Source organism: Drosophila melanogaster, chromosome 2R, assembly GCF_000001215.4.
Source record: "Drosophila melanogaster chromosome 2R".
NCBI classification, from domain to species: Eukaryota; Metazoa; Arthropoda; class Insecta; order Diptera; family Drosophilidae; genus Drosophila; species Drosophila melanogaster.
The window spans coordinates 24,211,154-24,230,706 of record NT_033778.4 but is presented as its reverse complement, the minus strand read 5'-3'; the positions used below and the strand labels follow the sequence as shown (position 1 = coordinate 24,230,706).

General features: G+C 46.4%; 1 protein-coding gene across 1 annotated transcript; it reads left to right on the top strand.

Annotated features, from left to right (window-relative positions):
* Positions 1–911: 911 nt before the first annotated feature.
* Positions 912–18,216, top strand: CG30419 (uncharacterized protein). Its single transcript, NM_138055.3, has 2 exons — positions 912–1,628; positions 15,122–18,216. Exons 1-2 carry the CDS (start codon positions 1,254–1,256, stop codon positions 15,638–15,640), a joined length of 894 nt encoding a protein of 297 aa, NP_611899.1. The 5' UTR covers positions 912–1,253; the 3' UTR covers positions 15,641–18,216.
* The last annotated feature ends 1,337 nt before the right edge of the window (positions 18,217–19,553 follow it).

The following is a 19,553-nucleotide window of genomic DNA, read 5'->3' as shown; positions in this document are numbered from 1 at the left end:
AGCAAACAAACAAACAGACAAACTGGCAAACACTCACGACCCGCCCCCTGGGAGGGCAGCTCAACAGCATAATCAAATCAAAGATTACGTTGAAACATTGAAATTACGTCTAGAGCCGAAAGCACTCATAGTCATAGGCACTACCACCACACACTCGCCGCACACGAACACATACACACACAGTCACACGGTCACCCGCCGCCTCTTCTTCTTTCCCGTCCGTGTTGACCGAAATTAAATGTTTTTGCCAGCTCTACGAACTTTTTAATACCTACGGCAGGGGATTCCGATATATGAATGGTACTGATCAGCGATATTAATTGGCAATTGTATCAACTTAAGTGTAAACTTTTTAACCAGTTTATTTACCAGGATTAAATACATAGTCTACGGGCGAAAGAAAACTTAATAGATTTCTGTTTTGTTCGCACCCAATCATCTTCTAGCCCTATCGATGGTGCATACTTTCTAATAAAACAACAAAAGGTAGTAGGTATTGTAGATTCAAAGATGAAAATTACCATAATTAATACGCAGAAATGCCTCCTTGGTACCCATTACACTCGAGTATTCCCCCGTCGCGACCGAAAAATTCACAGCCTAACGTGGGGCGCCTCAAACAATTACAAACATAAAGCGGGGGGCTGTACAACTTTGACCCTGGGAAACGTAAACAGCAAGAACTACGAAACTATGGGCCACAAAAAAGGCCGTAATAACTGTGCTTCATTCATGCACACAAGGTGATTCGTGTTTCTGCGCACTCCTCTCTCTCCTCTCTCTCCCTCTCTCTCTCTCTCTTGCTCGGCTCGATGCTTATGCTTATCCTTCGTACTAGAGTCCTGCCGCTCTCTTTCGAAAAGCTGGCAACCCTGCAAAGCACACATTTACGAACCAGAAGCCACGGCTTTTATCAGTTGGCTCGCTGACTTTGTGCTGTGAACTTCGACGCGCTGGAAGGTCCTGCGAAGTTTTCGCATTTCCTTTGCTGGTGTGGAAGCGACGTGTTTTGTGAGTGCGCGTGTGTGTGTCTGTGAGAGGGCGCCAACTTTTCGGTGAGACTTTAACCACCAGTAAACAACAACAAAGCAAAAACATTGACAAAAAAGCAAGAAAGGCGGAAAGGACACAAGGACACAGCCTGCGGTCAGGGAAACCGCAATCAAAAATTGTAAACAAACACTGGAAATCGAGCGAAATCAACAAAGGAAGTCGACGCCGCCCTGTAGGCAACGATTCCGCTGCTAGCCAACATGGAAATGGACGTCAATCGCCCGACCGGCCGCCATGGCAACCTAATGACCATATCCGCCCGCTGCTCCAACAACAATGCAGCCGAAGCCGGAGCCGGAGTTGGAGCCACCAGGACTCCGGCCGCCGGAAGTGAGGCGCCGCCCAGCGGCTGCTGCGGCATCTTGGGCCGCCTCCTCTGCGTGAGTCGCCACAAGGCCACGCAATCGGTGGCGGGCAGCGATCCCTTCTCCCAGCTGCAGTTGCAGCGCAAGGGAGTCGCCACACCTGCTGCCGTTTCCGGACAGCGACGCCGCCGGACGCCGCAGGAAATCTACTTCGAGAGTCGCGGCAAGTCCTGCAAGAAGCTGCTTAAATTCAATGGCAATTCCAACAAGGTGAGTGGCGAAGGGCAGGGGCATTTCAATGGCTATATCCGCACAAAAGATACGGAGATTCGGCGGGATGCGCATCAAATCCTTGCTCGCGAAGCTGCTGCATTCAGTGGATTCAATTGACTTGAAGTGGAATAATCAAAGCATACTCTAGCATTGATTTTGCGATGCTCTTAGCTGGAAAGTATTCGATTTAAAAGGGGGAATATGTTGGAAGAAATACTCCGTTTCCTTGACAAAGTGAACCAGAAAGGGTTAAGGAGCAGCTACCAGCATCTTCCCCTTTTTAGGTTCTTGAGCGAACGAATAAGTGGATAATTAATTTCTAGTCTGACCCAGTGCAGCTGGAATGTTTCGAGAAGCCGGTCCTTTTGTTGTACAGTGGAACACCTTGGGAGCGTCCCAGTGCTTATCGCATAATGGAACAATCCCCTTCTCGAGCGCATTGCAAACAATCCTAAAAGTGCATAAATTTTACAGTCTCCTGACTACATTGTCATCCATTGCGAGGCGAAGACCTCGTAGCCGGAGTCCTGGCGCCAAAGTGCCACGAGCCATGAGCCAGGAGCCACTCAACCGTAAGGTAGCCAATACCCAGGGGTCCTCCAGAACCCGCCCGTCTGTCCCGTTACCCCACAATTATAGACGCGTGTGTGTGTGTGTGGGGCCTTTGTTATAAATTTTGGAAAATTTGTAGCAAAAGCTGCGGAGTGAAGTTCGCTCGATTGCCCCCGGTTTGTTTGGTTTGGCCTAGGTAAAATGGAAAATGCGATGGGATGGCCTGGGAAAATAGGGCCAGGCTACACACACACATTCGCACACTCAGAATGCTTATGCCACTTTGCATATAAATCATTCGGCATTGTGGCCAGAACGCAATGCGCTTATGAAATATTTCGTTTGTTTAATGCGCCAAAGGACAACATTCCACTCCGCCCCACACACTGTGGCTCTACAGTTTACCCACTTTCGTCCGATATCCCCAAATTCCCACTAATTAAAAACGTGCAAAAGAAAAGCCAATCAAAAAGGTCGATGCACAACAATGGCTGCGTGCTCCTTCTATTCCGAAAGCACCAGAAAAAGAGATGTTCAATTATGCCATTGCACTGTGAGAAATTATATCTTCAAAGTGTGATTGAAATAATTGATAAGGCTGGTAGTCCAAGTAAATGGGGACTCCTTAAGTTCAGCATAGCATCTCTAAGCTATGTTAACAAGTAAGGCAGATACTCCATTCTGGTTTCAGGAGATCCTCTGTGGGACTCCCAAATTTCGCCCAATTTCGGGTTCCCGAATTTTGTTTCTCTGCACGAGGGAGTGTCTGCATCAAATGCACATTTCGCACACACTCTCACTCGGCCCGCAATCTGCCGGGCATCACGCACTGGAGCGCAAGCAACAGGATGAATTTGTTAAACAACACGAACACGAAGGATCTGCAGGAGCTCGAAGATTGGGCAGCGGTACGGAGTGAAAAAGTGAAAAATGAAAAACCCATTCGCCCTATCAAGTGACATCATCAATTTCAGTCTATTTTGCACACAGTCGACTTGTGGCCCTGGTCGTCCGGTCTTCTGCTCTTCTGGTATTCCGGTCTTCTGGTCGTCGTGGTCGTCCTGGCAGTGCAACAATGCCAAAGGACATTAACACCAATCCGTTGACAACGAGTGCACAGGAACGATGGAGACATAGACGCTCAACAGCCCGCTCCCGTAAAATTCAATTCGAAAAGCTTCACTCGGTCATTGAATCAAGCGCTTTGAGCAGCAGGCAGGGGCAGGATCCTTTGATGAACAATCTGATTACCCCCAGTTTCGTCCTCAAAGGGTAGTTTACACATCGTCCCCCATCGATTTTATAATGAAGCAATAGCAATAGCAACAGCAACGGCAATAGCAATAGCTTAGGTAAAACAAAAACTGTTTGTACACAGGATAAATGGTATCCATTTGCAACCACCCAAAAAACGGAAATCAACCCCCAGATGGATGTATATATTCCTACGGCTACGGATAATGTTGCAAGTGAAATCTGTCGGGTGAAGTTTACCCTCTTAACCGAATGCGATAATGCTGTAAGACATATTTACATTAACAGCTGAGTTCGCGGGGGGAAGATGGTGTCTCTGAAGTCAGGGAATACCGCGGCATATGCGAATTAAAAATGAATCTATTGAGTCACATCTTGATCGAATGATATGGCCCATTTGTCTCATTATTTGAGCGACGACAATGGCTAATGCAAAATCCTTTACACTTTAATCTGCCCATTTAGTTTTAAATGGCCCTTTCTTCATGCCGTGTAATTAGCTTGCCGAGCACAAAGGCCAATGCAATCAAGGACTCAACGAACTCGCAGAGTGAAAGAGTATTATGAAAAAATGAACGTCCTCTTCGGGCAAGGCGGAAGTGACTAGCCACTGGCCCTCCCTTTCAGCCCACTGCCCACCCCCTCTGGACGTCCTTGTAAGCTGCTCACTGTCTGCGAGCATCGTTATGTCCTGCCTCGAATGTGAGTGTGTGTATGTGTGTGTGTGTGCGCTTACATATGCATATAAAAGGAAGAAAATGCCATCAACATTGCAACGTTGTAATTGCCAACAGGCAATGAAGAGCCACAGCCAAAAGCAGCAGGCGGAAAGGGCGTGGTGTGCGGGGAAAGCGCAGCAAACTGCCAACTGCCACATGTCCTGCCAGCTCAGCTCCAACAGAAAAAAGGACTCTCCGCCTGGTCGCTCACTACCAACGAGGGTCACTCGTAAAATGTTCAATTAGGGAAAGATTACATCATTGAATGCAAACAGTGTTTCGGGCCAAGTTTAATGCCTACCTACTTATTTGAGCCAACTTAATGTTGTGGTATCACGTTTTACCACATCCAAATAGACATTCAGAGATGGTTCCATTTGAAAATATAAAATACTGTCTGTATATGTATCGGAAATTTTGGAAGCACTCCCCTCGAAGGATATGTGCGTTGGCCAACTGGGCTGTGCGCCATTTTTAGCACACGGCTAATGTGTTTTGGCTGGCGCTGCTGCTGCATTTTCCATGATGAAGGATGCAGGAGGCAGAATGCTGGATTCATGGCTAGGCAGATGGAGGTGGAAGAAGGTGGGGCTATGCGGTCCACTCCAAACTGCAATGTCCGTCTGGCTGACTGATGAGCTGGCCGCCCGAGTGTCGCCTCTGGTTTTGCTGTTTGCTGATTTAGCCGCCTCCATCCAACTATTCATTATAATCAGGCCTGATTATGCCCGCCCAAAAGTTAAGCAGGCCAAGTCAATTTGGGAGTGTATTTATTTAACTGGCGCTGGAAGCCGGAAAGTTGAATGCGGGATGACGGGAGCTGGGCGCTGGATGTGTATAAAATAAAAAGTCATAAAACTGAGCTGAACCGTTGATCCAAGTAGTTGAAACACAGACCCTTTTTTTGCCGAGCAGATGAAGCGGTTCGGCTGCCTTTATTTGGCTGAAGGGAGCTTCAATTCCCTTCACTTCCCTTCCCATCGCAACCTCCTCTTTTTGGTTGGCGATGACGATGACAAGGGTGCTTTGCCGCCTCACTGACTAAATAAAATTGGAATTTATTATCATGATTTGTAGCAAGAAGAGGCCAAGAGACAGCGGCGAAATGGCGGGCATAAAAAGCACAGCAGCCATCCACAGCAGCCATGCCATCCCATTGCTCCTCATCAGATCCCAGACCCTGAAGCCCAGCTCCCAACTGCCTGACTCATCGTCGTCGAATCCTGAATCCTGAATCCCGAGCGCCTAACCCAAAGTCATAGACTTAGATAAGTAAGCGGGGCACTCTTAAATTTATATTCCCCGGCAAAGATTTAAATCGCTCTGGTCAAAGTTGAAGGCAACGCCTACCACTATCGGTCGGGGCGGGGCGGAGGCGGATGGAGAAGGGGGCGTGACAGCCGCAGAAGGCTTAACTGTGCAGTTCCTTGCTGGTTTATTAGGGTTTTCCCTCCAGCTGCTAAGGCGATTTGCTGCCACCCGCATTCAAGCTGATGCAGCTGGCCGGCCACGGGCCGTATGCGCGATTTTGCTGACTGGTTTCTCGGCTCTTTTGTGGTAAGTGGTGGGTGGCTGGGGAATGGATGGCGGATGGCGAGTGGCCAGGGGAACTGGCGGCTTACAGCTATCAATGAGCCACTGAGTGGCAGGTTTTCTAATTGCGGCGACTGCAACATGGCTATCAGGATTTATGGGCCTAGGCCGACTTTAAGCTTTAAGTTTAAGCCAAAGTAAGTTGTTTGGTTGAATGTTAAAGCACTCGAATAAGATTGTCATACAAACTTACCATGTCCGAGGACCGCAAATATTCCGGCTGCTCCTATTACCAAATTAAAATTCTTCATTCATCCCGGAGCCACTGGCCCAAAACTCGTAGAAAAGCCCTGGCTTACGCTTGCACTTGAATCTGGCTGAATATCTTGGCCATTATTGTTAAGCTTACCGGGGGAAGCTTACCTGCCCGGTATTTCTTGTTTAAGCCACAGTCTGCTGTTATTCTGCAGTTTCAGTACCGAACTACAAGTGGAAATGGAAACAGAAAACTCGTAGCTACATATTTTTGTGGCTGTCAATGTTTTCGCTGGAATTTTCCATCTCCATGGCGTATTCAAAGTGGGACCGGTGGGATAAGCCTAAGTTGAAGTGGAAAACGCTGCGAAGGAATGTGTAAATGCAGCCCACGCAATTTCATTTCACCTGTCAGCTCAATGTTGCAAAATAAAAGTATGGGTATAAGTAAAAATAAAAACAAGCAAACAGGGCCTGCAGCCACCTACTTATTTCTCTACACCCATTCACACAAGCCAAAATGTTCCCTCTTTACATTTTTTGGGACAACTTTTGGAGCTAAGCTGCCGGCTCTCCTCTGTCTGTTCTGCCGTGACAAATTGCGTTAATGCCAAGTTAAGCTGCTGGGGAGGATGGAGCACCTTAGGGCGTTAAAAGACTCCTCGACCTTTTCATTTTTTGCCCTTCACCTCGATGGCCTTCTTCTGTGACTCAGCTGCTCCATGCAGTTAATTATTGCTGCATCTATTCAGCACGACTGTCAGTCTGACTGACTGTCTGTCTTACCTTTACCACAATCTCCTTCTTCAGCTTAACTTAAGTGCTGAACTATAAGATACACTCACTGCTATCCCTAGTAAACTTAAAGGATCGTCGAACCACATTCCTGTGGCACTATTTCCCCACTTGGCACACAGCTGCCGCTTGATTAGCCCCGAAAAAAACAATTCCTGCTATGTGCCACATGTGCTGTCAACAATATTTTGGCTCCAGCCATATTGGCCACCTACAAGGACGAAAGAGGCGAATTAAAAAGACATTTGAGCCAAAAATTAAATGAATTTCTCCCTTGGCAGAGGCCAACGTCATGAAGGAGAAGGCCACCACCCAATTTGCCTGCGCATCAATTTAATTTAATTTATTATCCTCGCTTGAGTGAGCATGTGAGGGCTAATTCAATGAGGTAGACAACAAAATAGGTTGAAACTCCATGTCCTCCAGAGAGTGTCGGCCTTAAAGTGTCTTGCACAAGGCGAAGTGGGGCTGCTTGACGAATTTTGAGGCAGTCACTGGCAGAACCTTCAGGAATCCTTCGAAATCCTTCAAGGCACGCGAAAGGCTCGCCTGGGACGCGCGATATTTGATGGATGGCATGGCATCGGTGATATGCTAACGTGCTGGCAGCCAAACAGAATGCGAGTGCCAGCCAAGGACGCCAGGATGGCAGGATGGCAGGACGCCAGGACACCAGGGCGTCCGCAGGACGAGGCCTGCCTTTGATGTCGAGCACTCACATCCCATCGCAATAGCAATCGCACAATGGGACAACTGGGTCGCACACAATGGGAACGAGCATTTAGCCTGGCGGCGAACAATGATAGGGGCTTTCAAGGCTGTGATTGGAAATTGTTTGCACTTCGTGTGAATTGGAAGGGTGGCACTGGGCCACCTTTCTATTGAACTCTTCCACGGATTGCAGACAACTTGGCGAAACAAATATGCCTTTGAACTCAAAGTTATCAATCTCGAAAGAGGAGATCTCGCAGGCAAATCTCAAGTAACCATAAATTATGAAGTATGGCCCCGAAAAATATGTTTCATTTCGTCCATTTCCATTCTGAACACAGATGTTAGATGCCCTGTTAACTCACTTTCAAATAGGTAATATACGAAGCCATTTTTTATGTACGCTTACCATCATCGATATACTCACGGCTGGAGTTCGCCATGATGCAGACATTAAAATGTGATATTAAAATTTTTATTTATTCACTTGCACCATAAAGATGGCACATAAATTTCAAAATTCCGCATTTGATATACTCTCGCCCATTTCCACTGCCGAAACGGAAATTCTAGCCGTGTAATGGGTTAATGCCCGGAGCCGAAAGACAATATCTCGGTCTTTAAAGCAGCCTCGAATAAAATTCTATTTTATGTCGCCATGCCGAGGAAATGAAGCACGAATGGGACGAATGACTAGAAGTTAGGGTAAGGTTGCCCAGTTTTTATGTGCCGCCATATAAATTCGGTTGACTGGCACTGGGACTGGAACTCGTCGGATGCGAGTACTTGAGGCTCCGCATTACGTTTATGGCTGCCTAAATTAAACACAAGAAGCCAGCCAAAGACGCCGAGAAAACCAAAGTGGCAACGGCCCAAAGGATCCATCGGATTCTGAGCAGCAAGAGGAGCCAGCGGAGCCAGAGGAGCCGAGCAAAAAGACCCGAGAGCAGGGGAAATTGCTACAAGTTGCTTTATTTTATGCGCATATTTGCGCATATTACTCATACGCCCGGCTGGCATACATCTTCATTTAAGGCAAACGTCTTTAGCCCCGAGGAGCGGGAGCTGCTCCTCCCTCGCAGCAGGCCTGCTCGTATACTTTTATTTTATTAAATTTTCATTTCATTTCGTCTGTTAGACATTGCCGTACATTACTCGCCCAACATGTTGCATGCCCCGGCTGAAGCTCAGAAATTTCGAAATTCGTGAACATTTCCCGCCGCTTTAAGATGATTTCCATGGCATGGGATGGGATGCGAATGGGAATGGGTGGGCAGGGAGTTCTCAACAGGGGCTGTCGCTCATTAAAAATAACTGAAAGAAGCATTTCCTTGCTGATTCGTTGATTGCCAATGAAAAGCGCAGATGTGGGAGATTTATAAGCTCGTGGGGGGGCGCGACCTGATTTATGGGCCTCCGTCTGAATGGCAAAGTGAATATACGGTGCCCACCGTTTTGTGTCCACAGGGATATCGGGCTCAAAGCTGTTTCCGTTATGTTCCGTTGCTGTTTGCCCGTGGGGAAGGTCGTGACCCGACCCCCGACCCACCAGTCCACCACTCCACCAGCCTCTCGGATTCCCGGTCTCCTTGGGCCATTGAGCACCGCACAAATGGGTTATTGATGAGCTATTCTGCGCGGTGACTTGGCTCGGAGGCAAAGTTTAGAGCCCAGTCTGTGAATTGAAGCGTGACCGGGACCTCTGCCCCTAATGAGACAATCCGAGGACCGAACATTCGGGGCACAGGACTTTAAGCCGCCACTGCCGACGCGCATTAACCGGGTAACAGGACTTGGGCAAACTTCTGCCAGCTGTGAGCCGGTAGGTATCAGGGCCAGGACACGTTTCTCCGACTCTCAGCCGAATTGCAGGATTGCCGGATTCGATGCCATTTTTGGTATCTGCTCCTGCATAACTTTGCAAGTCTGCAATTGCCTGGCAGCTGGGAAAGCGGCAGCTCAAATTTCATTAGTGCTCAACTTTAAATTGTGGCACATGCGTGGCTGTCGCGCGTATCCTTCCCCAGGACATGAATCCCATCACAAGCCCCTCCCCACTCCAGCCCCATCTCAGCCTGCTCCTCGTTGTCTCCGCTGATGTCGCACTTGTCACATAAATGTGCTTAATCTTTTATACCGGCGAACGCAGAATCCCGGGATCCAGAGAGATGACAGTGTGTGCTTCGCTGGAAAATGGAGCGAAATCTGGTCGCCTGAAGATTCGGAAACTTTTGCACTGACAAAATGCTGTAACATTTATGAAAATTAAATTTAATGCGAATTCGCTGAGGTAGGGCATTGATTTCGATCAAAAAGTTTCAGGGCATTCCATGGAAAATAAATTTTAGCTTTAAAGTTGGAAAATGGAGAAAAAATTCTATGAAGTAAAGAGGAAGGTAAATTTTAAATGAATTATGCTTGGAATGCTTTTCAAGTGAAATTAAAAGGTCATTAATTGTGGTATTTGAGTTTTAAAATTATATTAATTTGCCATTTTAAAATAAACAAACTTTAATCTCATAAAATTTGCCTTTCAAGGCTGAAAAGTATTGAATTCCATTGTAGAGCAACTGTCTAAGGGACTTAATCCCCTAATAAACGAGAGCATTTACATGGCTGAACTAAAAGCAATATCTATATTTCCGCTCGCATTAACCCCACAATCCAGAGTACAGAATCCAGAATCCTGGCACTGCCAATAGTGGCTGCTCGGCATCCTTCCGCAAAGTTTGCCGGCATTTATCGCCCATGGTGCAGCGACTGGAGGATTGCAAGTGGATTCCCATCCAGCCCCGAGCTCCCATTTCCCATTTCCCGCATCCCACTTGCCATTTCCATGTAGCCGGGACTTGTCTAACGTATCAAATTTGTAGCCACGCATATCCTTGTGCGACTCAACATGTCAACTAGCGCTGGCGAGGATGGGGGGATGGGGGATGCAGGACGGAGGATGGAGGAAACTTTCAGCAGCCACTGCCTGGTGTAGTTTGGCAAAGAACTTTAATTTGTGCATTACTTGCGACGCCGCAAGGACTCGCGAGCGAAACTTTGTCATATAGAAGTTTACACCAAGTTGCGGCTGGCAGGGATGGGGGCTGCCCTCTTTAAGCCGCTCGTAATACAACTCATTAAATTTAGAAAATACTGGCGGGCAAAGTTTCGCTGTGGGCCCATCCGTTGACATCTACATTCACCCGGCAGCCAGCCATAAACTTGGCCAAGATGGGCAGCATGGAGGCCAAGACGGCGAGGCCATCCGGCAGCCAGCGGCGATTTCTAACCCGGAAATTTAAGTTCACCCTTGCAGTTTAATTGCAACGGATGTTGGCGTGTAAATTATTTTGTCTGCCCGCCACAGCAGCAGCTATTCCATTTCTGTGCTAATGAGTAACTTATTAAAACTTTCGCCAGCCTCCCAGCTTCCAGCATCTCTTGAATAGCTCCAGTCGAAGGACAAAGGATGCGGATGCGGATGCGGATAGTGGAGCGCGTGAGGCGCATAATGAAACACAAACAGGAAATATCCGATACAATTGGCACTGGCAATCGAAGACAAAGCGGGCAGATAAGTTTTACAATCAGCCAAAAACTCATTTACGCTCACGAAAAGCGGAGAAATGAACCGAGGAAAACTCCAATTTCCCCCAAACTCAATGGAATGCCTTTCCGTACACGTAAGAATGGCGTAAAGAACTCGAGTCAAGTTTGCTCAAGTTTGCTCAAAGCGCACTTTTTACCGGATGAAACAAAGGCTCTGCTTTAAGGAATAAGAAACTACACGTGATTGCATATATATAAACTTTTACTTACAATTCTCCATATTTCCAAGACCTTTATTTCTAATACTAATATTATTAGAGATTGTTGCAAAGGCAATATTCTAACAAAATGGAAAACACGGGTTGATTACGTTTAAATCTTCCAGCAAGCTCCTTTCTTCGTCTTAACGGAAAACTCACTCCATCCTTTTCTATCAGAAGTGTTCATAAAATTCCTCGAAGGACCTTCGAGTGGAGTTGCGTGCAGAAATGGATGGATGGATGAGTGGGCTGGCGGCTAGGAGGACCTCGTTGGTCGGGGGGGCTGTTCAAGTGCTTAGACAATCGTGTTGAAGCTTTGATTTTCGAGCTTATGCTGGATTTGGGGGCACAACTCCTCCGCGCTCCTTACATTGGGTGCTGGGTGCTCATGAGGGCGGGTAATTAAGTTGAAGTGCCCAGAGATACACACCCCTAACCCCACGCACACAGAGACCATTTGCCTAAGTAATGCCCGACTGGCTGGCTGGCTGACTGACTGACTGACTGACTGACTGACTGACTGACTGGCAAAAGTGTTGAAATGTCTGCGGCAGCACTTAATTAATTAATGTCGAGCGAAGCGAACGGGCGAGCGAAATGAGAAAAGTTTCTGTGCTCGGGGCTCAGGAATCGGGGATCCAAGGGTTCCAGCGGCTCCAGGGGCCCCAGAGGAACCTGCAAACTTGGTAGCCATTTGTTGAGTTGCAGCCGTTCAATATTTGTCACCGAACTCATTAAGCAAATTAATAGACAAAGTTGCCAATTGGCGACAATGGAGCTCGCCCTCGATGGGTGAGCTGCGCGTTCGGGTATTGCCGTTTGCCATTTGGCATTTTATTTACCGAACCGGAGCTGAGAAGCCAACTGGGAATAGGGTCGCCGTGGACTTGTGGTGGCAATAAAGTGGCGCGCCATAAAAACCCAAAGTCAACAAACAATTCCCGCCCAGAGTCGCAGAAATCGATTACGGACGCCTCAAGATGGAGTTGCCTGCGCATCGACTGCGAATGGGAATCGCCGACCCACTCCTGGCCACGTTTTCGATTTCGCCACTCGGCATTCGCCACCTGATGCCAGTGGCCCTCCGCCCAGTGCCCCACGCCCATTTCCCATTTATCTGCTCTCCTCTGCGAAATTGCCAACGTTGCAGCTCAAAAGCGGAAGTGATTTTCCAGCGTGTACGTGTCTGCTCTCCCTGTGTGCGTGTGTGTGTGTGTGTGATGTTGTTAGTGTGTGCGTGTCCGTATAAATAGTTGTGGGTGCTGGTGCTGGCAATCACTTCGGAATAGAGGGATATTTGGCTATATACCAGTTAAACAAATAAAATAGATTATACAATAATAGATCAAATGACCCAATCATTCTAAGGATCATTATAAAATATATAACATTGATATGTATTAGATGATATACTAAAGTTCAAGTTTATATCTCTTTTACTTAATAAATTCCTTTATGTGTTAGGTATTCTGAAGTAAGTCAGCACAGATAGCAGTACCAATCACTGTGGGCATTAGTGACTTCTGGGCCACCACTGGTGCATCCTGCTGCATAAACCCCACAGCCAATATGTGTGCTCAGCGCGGAGGAGCAAGGAGTGTGGTTGTAACGGGGGTGGGGGAAAAGGACGCGGATGGCAGTGAAGGATTTTATGACCCTTGATAGTGGCAAGCGATTTGTTGCGTGCATCGGTGGCTGCCGTTGCATTTTCAATTTGGCAGCGCGCACTTTTGGCGTCTTTGAATAATGCAATGGCAATCGGGCGGCCGCGGAGGAGGGCGGCCAATCAGTGGGGTATCTGTCGTCACTAAGCTCATTTTGGCAGCTTATTAGGCAGTCGTACCGAGAGCTTCGGTTCCATTTTCCCCGCTTTTATAATTTCCAAACACGAGCGCGCAATTTCTGCGAAGCCAATCGCGTCATGTGGGGCAAGTTGACAAATATGCAGCACGTGCTCTGGTTCGCCACAAGGGCAGTTTGTGGACCGGATTGATGTGCCGTCTATGTGCCATCCAAGTGCCATCTATGAAGCCAGAAAGCCAGACATCAGTATGGTTTTTCCGCGGAATATTTGATTTTCGGTGTCCCATTTTGGTGAAAAATACACTCTTAATTGTGCAAAACAAATGGCAAACGAGGTTGGAATTTTAAGCAAAAATATGAGATAATTATCCAGGGAAAATGGAAAGTAAAACATAATCTCTGTGTACTTCCAAATGATCAATTACCGTTTGATAAGATAAAGTTTATGGTTAAGTTTGTAGGGGCGCTCATTAAAGTGCTTCAGATATTGTGGAAATCATTCACTCTACGCTCTTTTAAGTTAAATGCCTTTTCATGAGTATCTGGCATTTAGCGGCGGGAAAAGCGTTCAATACTCATTAATGCCAAAGGCGATTTCCATTTCCAGCTTAATGTGCCGTAGCCGGGCTTTTCACTTCCATTCAAACACTCAATCGCATCGATCGGCCCCATTGTTTTCGGTCAGCCGGAGTCGAACGTAAATAAAACGTAAATGCATAAAACGGATGCATTTTTAAGTGCCTGCGATGCATTCATTTTAAACAATTTACCTGGCGAAGCCCAGTTTCGACTCGAGGCATGTGCGAATTTATATTTTAAAGTCCAAGTGGAGAACAAAGGCGCGGATGGGGAAAAGCCAGGGAAAATCATGGAAAAACTGGGAAACTGAGAGCCCCCGTGGCGAATTTCCTTGTGGCTCCAGCTGCAGCCACTTCAATTTCAAAAGCATCAGCTCCTGGTGGTGGCTGGCGCCTGGTTATGTTTCCAGGGTGCTGCGGTGGCCATTGGCCGCTGGCCTTTCCTCTTTGGGCACCTCCTCGCCTCGCCTCACCCACTTTGGCTCCAGATTTTCCTGCTCCTCGCGCTTGGTTCCCCTTTTCAATTTTGCTGGAGTTTTCTTTGCAGCTCGCCAGCGCAGGAGCCTTTAAGCCAAGTTCAATGTTTGGTTAGCCCCTCGGAGCTGCGTGCTTTCCATCCTGCTTCCTGTTTGCCGGACGCTTATTAAGCATACGCCTCGTTGTGCGCAAATATTTGAAATGTCTGGCATTTAGCGACTGTGAAATGTATTAATTATGAAAGAGCTGCGTGCATTGACCGCAGCGGCCGCATTCAAAATCGGTAAATGAAATTGAAGCCGAGCGGAGGCTACTCATTTTGGCAATGATAAACTAGCTGACGAATTTCATTTACGGCTTCTGCTGGCCAACTGCGGTTTCAGTGGCAGTGACATAAATGTCAATTTAATACGGGAATGCAGCACGGCAAACAGTGGAGCAGGAGCTGCCAAATGGACAGGGGGCATTGCCTAAGAACAACAGGTGAATGACGGGCGTGCAAGTGAATTATGAAAATCTGATTATATGGCCTGACTCTCCCGTGGTGTAAAATTCGCCACCGTAAAAGCGTCAAAAGCAATTTCATGTCGATTTTATGCCAATTTAATTCGAACAAATTAAACGAAAGCCTGTTCGGCAATAATTGCCCACTTAATGATAAACACTCGCAGTGGACTTGATTAAGGTGCAGTTTCATGGAAACCGAATCCGATTCCAAATCCCGGCTAAACAATCTGCACGATTTTAATTACGATTTTCAATTAAAGTGCGACACAGAAAACCAATTTGCAATTGGCTCCGATGGCCCGAACGACCTACACTCAGAAAAAAGTCTGGTTAAGAGATTCTAAGCAGGACAAATGTAAATTTTTGATCTTTAACTCTAAACTCATATTACCAACGAAGATCTGATAAGACTTCCCTTAGATATTATAACATAATCTATTAACAAGACATTATTATTTTCCCACAGTGCACTCACATACCCTTTCATCATCTCTGCCTCCTTTCAGATACTGCTGTATCCCGAGGAGGGCTGGGCGAGGACCGCCTCATCCAGTTACTGGACCATCACGCCCTGCTTCTGGCAGCCCAATCGCTGCCGCATCGTCGAGTGCTCCGGAACCCAACGGCGCGCGACGAAAGCCCGGATGCTGCCGCTGGAGCAGCAGGGATCCCTCCTGATTGCCGGACACTTTCGCCGGACGACGGCGGGGGGCGGAGGAGCTGCATCGCCAGCGGGGGGCGGGGCATCGGGCAACGGTTCGGTGGCTGCCACGCCCACGCCCGCAATACCTGCCGATGCAATCCGGACGGGGTCAACGGGCTGTGACAAGTCGCAGCCCGCGTGGAACGACGAGTTCAAGCTGTATCTGACGTCGAACATCTCGATGGAGGACTACAACATGGGCTACTGCCTCACCGGATTCGTGGAGCGCCGCTGCCAGGTGACCAACACCTTCCAGATGACTCACTTTGCGGTCATCAAGCGCCAGTGGCCACCGTCGCCGTCCAACCTGGGCAACTCCTAAGGCCCGTGCATCCCACTTTTGTAATTGTGATCCGACCTTTTGTTCCCAATTGGAAACGAAATGAAATTAACTAAGGGACAGTGGCTGTTTTCACTTTTAGAGAATTTTCTGAATATTTCCAGAATGCAGAAATGTTCAGAAATTCAGAATGTTTGAGAGTGAGAACAGACACAGTCCTTTAATGCAGCAAATACCAATTAAGTTTTTAGCATCTAAGTAGAGCCAAAATGTTTGTTGTGCAATCCCGAACTAAAATCAAAAGAAGTTTCGCCAGGTCTATAGAAAATGTAACATAAAATTGCCGAGGCGTCGAGAACCGATAGCCACTAGATCGTAAGGCTTAGAAAAGTATTGGCGGAGGGGATCTTTAAGGACGTACTGCATTTGCCGTAGTTTTACGAAATTTTCTGCATGTTTAGTGCGTAAATTGTAATTTTAACTAAATGTGCAACAGAAATCCGAAAATAAGGAGGAAACTAGGAAACAAAAACTTTACGTGTGCTTTCAGTGTTGTGTAATATGAAAAACGGAAACAAACCGGAAAAAATAAGCGAAAAAACCAAATACTAGTAACTGTTAAATGCTAAATGAAACTAAACCGCTTTGCCAACTCTCACACACACACACAGCAACACATAGTAGCACCAACACGCAGGCACCCACTTACACACTCGCACACTTAAGCCTGGACGGCTACTTAATGCTTCAAAAAGTGCAACAAATTGAAACTTGTGCTTGTCGAAGCATGTGATTGTGAGTGCTCCACTGTAAGCTGCTATGCTATAGTATACAAGTTTACGAGGCTGTGTGTGTGTGTGTGTGCGAGCTGGTACTCTTTTCTACTACATACGAATATGTACTTTAACGGCCATGTTTGCGAAACCTATTGCCTTTAAGCTTTAAAATATAAGCACAACTCAACGCAGGCAAGCAAGTCAAAAGCTTCGAGCGATGGCCATTGGCACTGAACAGCAGTTTGATGACGAGCGAGCATTAAAGTTAATTATTTAACGAGCTGTTTAAGGCAAACAAACATGTTAAAGCCGATTTGCTGTTTTTAGCTCTCTGCATGGGCACATTGCACCCTAGGCATGCTTCTCTTGGAGCCTTGGTCACACTGCTATTCATATGATATGGAATGCGTGGAAAGCGTGTGGAATAAGTTCTAGAAACCTGCTGATTAGTGCCACTGGCCATTTAGCCGACTCGTCCAAAACCGAGTTTGCCAACTCTACGCTAATCTAAGGAACTAAACCTCTAACTCTCTCTCTCTATCTTTCTCTCACTAACTCACTAACCCACTGACCCACTCGTGCTACGGCTCTATCCCTCTTATTCACTCACTTTGAGCATGATACGCAACGTATATCAACAATTCGTCCAATGATTGGAGTCTTTTGGCGCCACAAATTGCCACGTGTCAAGTTGGTAAGGCCGGAGCTCCAATTGCCAAAAACCCTAAGTGTTAAAAAACAATGAAACCAAACGTAAAGGAAACCAAAGCTAAGTCAAAACTCAACGTAGGCTAAGGATAGTTTAAAAATCCATATTTACAAGCTAGAATATGAATCTATATATATTATATAAATATATATCTATATATTTGTGTGTAGGCTGAACCTTTTTGCGTATATGTATATCTGTGTATTTGTATAACTGTATTGCGATTGCATATACAATAACATTTTTGCCGTAGTTCGCATAGCTCGCTTTTAGGCGCTTTTACACGCAAGCGAATAAGGCCGAAACCTCTTAACTCCCTTTTTTTGCTTCACTCAAGATGTCCCTGCCACCCTGCCCCAAAAACTTATCGATATTTAAGTATCAGGTACCTGCCACAATCAACACGAAAACCAAGTAAACAGAAAAACTCGAGTATACATAACTATTTATTGAACAATTACGTCTGTGCAAATATTTGTGTCCATTTTAATTAGGGAGAATGCAAAGATTTCCAAAGAAGCATAGTATTTTTTAGGTAACGAAACACTCTGTCCCGAAAACCCGCAAATCGATGTCGTACACCCGAGTTGTATAAATGTTTATTAGGGATTCTCGCTCTCTGTGTGTAGCAAATACTTCTGCGCCAATGCTTAAAAACCCAACACAGACACGAGTTGTTTGGCTTAAAGCTGAATGTCCATGTCCAAACCGAAACAAAACACGCATGAGCTTTTTTGTAGTTCTATTTAAACACTTTAAATAGCAAACGAGTCAACAAACAATTCCGTGCTGCGGAGCACGGGGAATAAATTAATGTTAAGCTTCTATCGAAATAAGCGATGTAAGCGAGCATAATTAGTCTAATCGAGAGATAAGGTAAAGCGGTAGAAAAAAAACGCCAGCAAAAAGCAAATCAAATCAGACGGAAATGCAAAATGCAAATGAAAATATAAATCGAAATCAAACACGCCGCTCTGTTAATGCAAGTGCATAAATCAAAAGCGAATAAGGCCTCGGCAAATGCAATTTGAGCTGGCATTCGGATTCGTGTAATGAAAATAAATACCCCAAAGGTATGTAGAGTGCAGTTGAACATGGGAAATCAAAACATTGAAAATAAAAAAAAGGAAAGCAGAATGAAAGCTGTTTCTCTGGGCTTACAATGGGTTAAATTGGTAGAATCAATCGCATACCCTATACCCTTTTCCTGGTGAGTGTTTCAGCTAAGAGGGAATCCGTAAAAATGAATTAAATATCAAGGAAGATAGATGAACTATATTATAGAATACTTTTAGCCAGTCATTACGAACGTATGCTGGAATTGCTCCAGGTGCCCAGGTGGCAAGTGAATATTCAATCATTTAGCCATCTGCACCTTTTACGGTGAATCAAAGCAGATCTAACCCCTGAAGTGCGCCAAGCCATTAACTTTTGTCATTGTGCGAGACACACGACTCGGCCAAGGACGAAGAGCACAGGACGGAGGACGAAGGACGAGTGGACACTTGAGCGCAGCTGGAAATGCAGCTGCAACTCCCGCAACTCACCTGTGCACCTGTGCCCGCTGCGCCGGCGGCATAAATCGCGCCCTCCGCTCCACCTTTCAACAGAGATGTAAGCCAAGTTAATTGCTTTTTGTTGCCTTTTTCCAGCTCACTTTTGCCACGCTGGCGTTTCTGCTTCTGTTTCTGTTGCCTCTGCAATGTCAACAATGAAACTAACGGCGGGCGGGTCCTAAGCACCCCGCCCCTTGGCGGCCAGGATCCGAGGATCCGAGCACCTCAGGACAGCAGGACAGCAGGACAGCGGGACCCCTCGTGCTGTTGTTCTTGCTGCTCCGGTGCTTATTTGAACAGCTCTTCACAAACAAGAACTTGGCAACATGGAAGCATTTACGAGCGCATTTCGCGCAGCCATTTTGTTGGCTCCTGTCACAGGACACGGCCTAAACCTTGGGCTCCGCAGGACTGGAGGCCCGGACAAATCAGGAAATGAAAATGGTAAATTCAGCAGGGGCGCAAAATATATATTTTCATTAAAATACGCCGAAGCAGTAAAGAGGCGCCAGCTCTCACGCTATTTGCACAGTCATTAGAGCCAAGAGCTGTTAAATAAACTAAATTAAGCCGAATTAAAGAGACACATCGTGTATTTATTGGAAATCCTTAAAATGGCTAAAGTATCCAGAAGATAACCAAACCATGGCATTAAACTTGTTGCTTGTTCTGGATTTAAATTACGAAAAATGCTACGATTTAACCATTTACCAAAAAGAAGTTCTTAAAGTTGTAGGATTCATGCGCGTGGAAACATTCCACTATTATTAATGATAAATACCGGGAATGCTGCGAGGGACAAGACGAAATCGGATGATTTTCGTTTGGATCCTCAATCAATTTACAATTCATGGTGTAAGCCCGGGAAAATCCGTCGCTAGAAATCGAAATCAGTCGTCTGTGAATATTGCAAA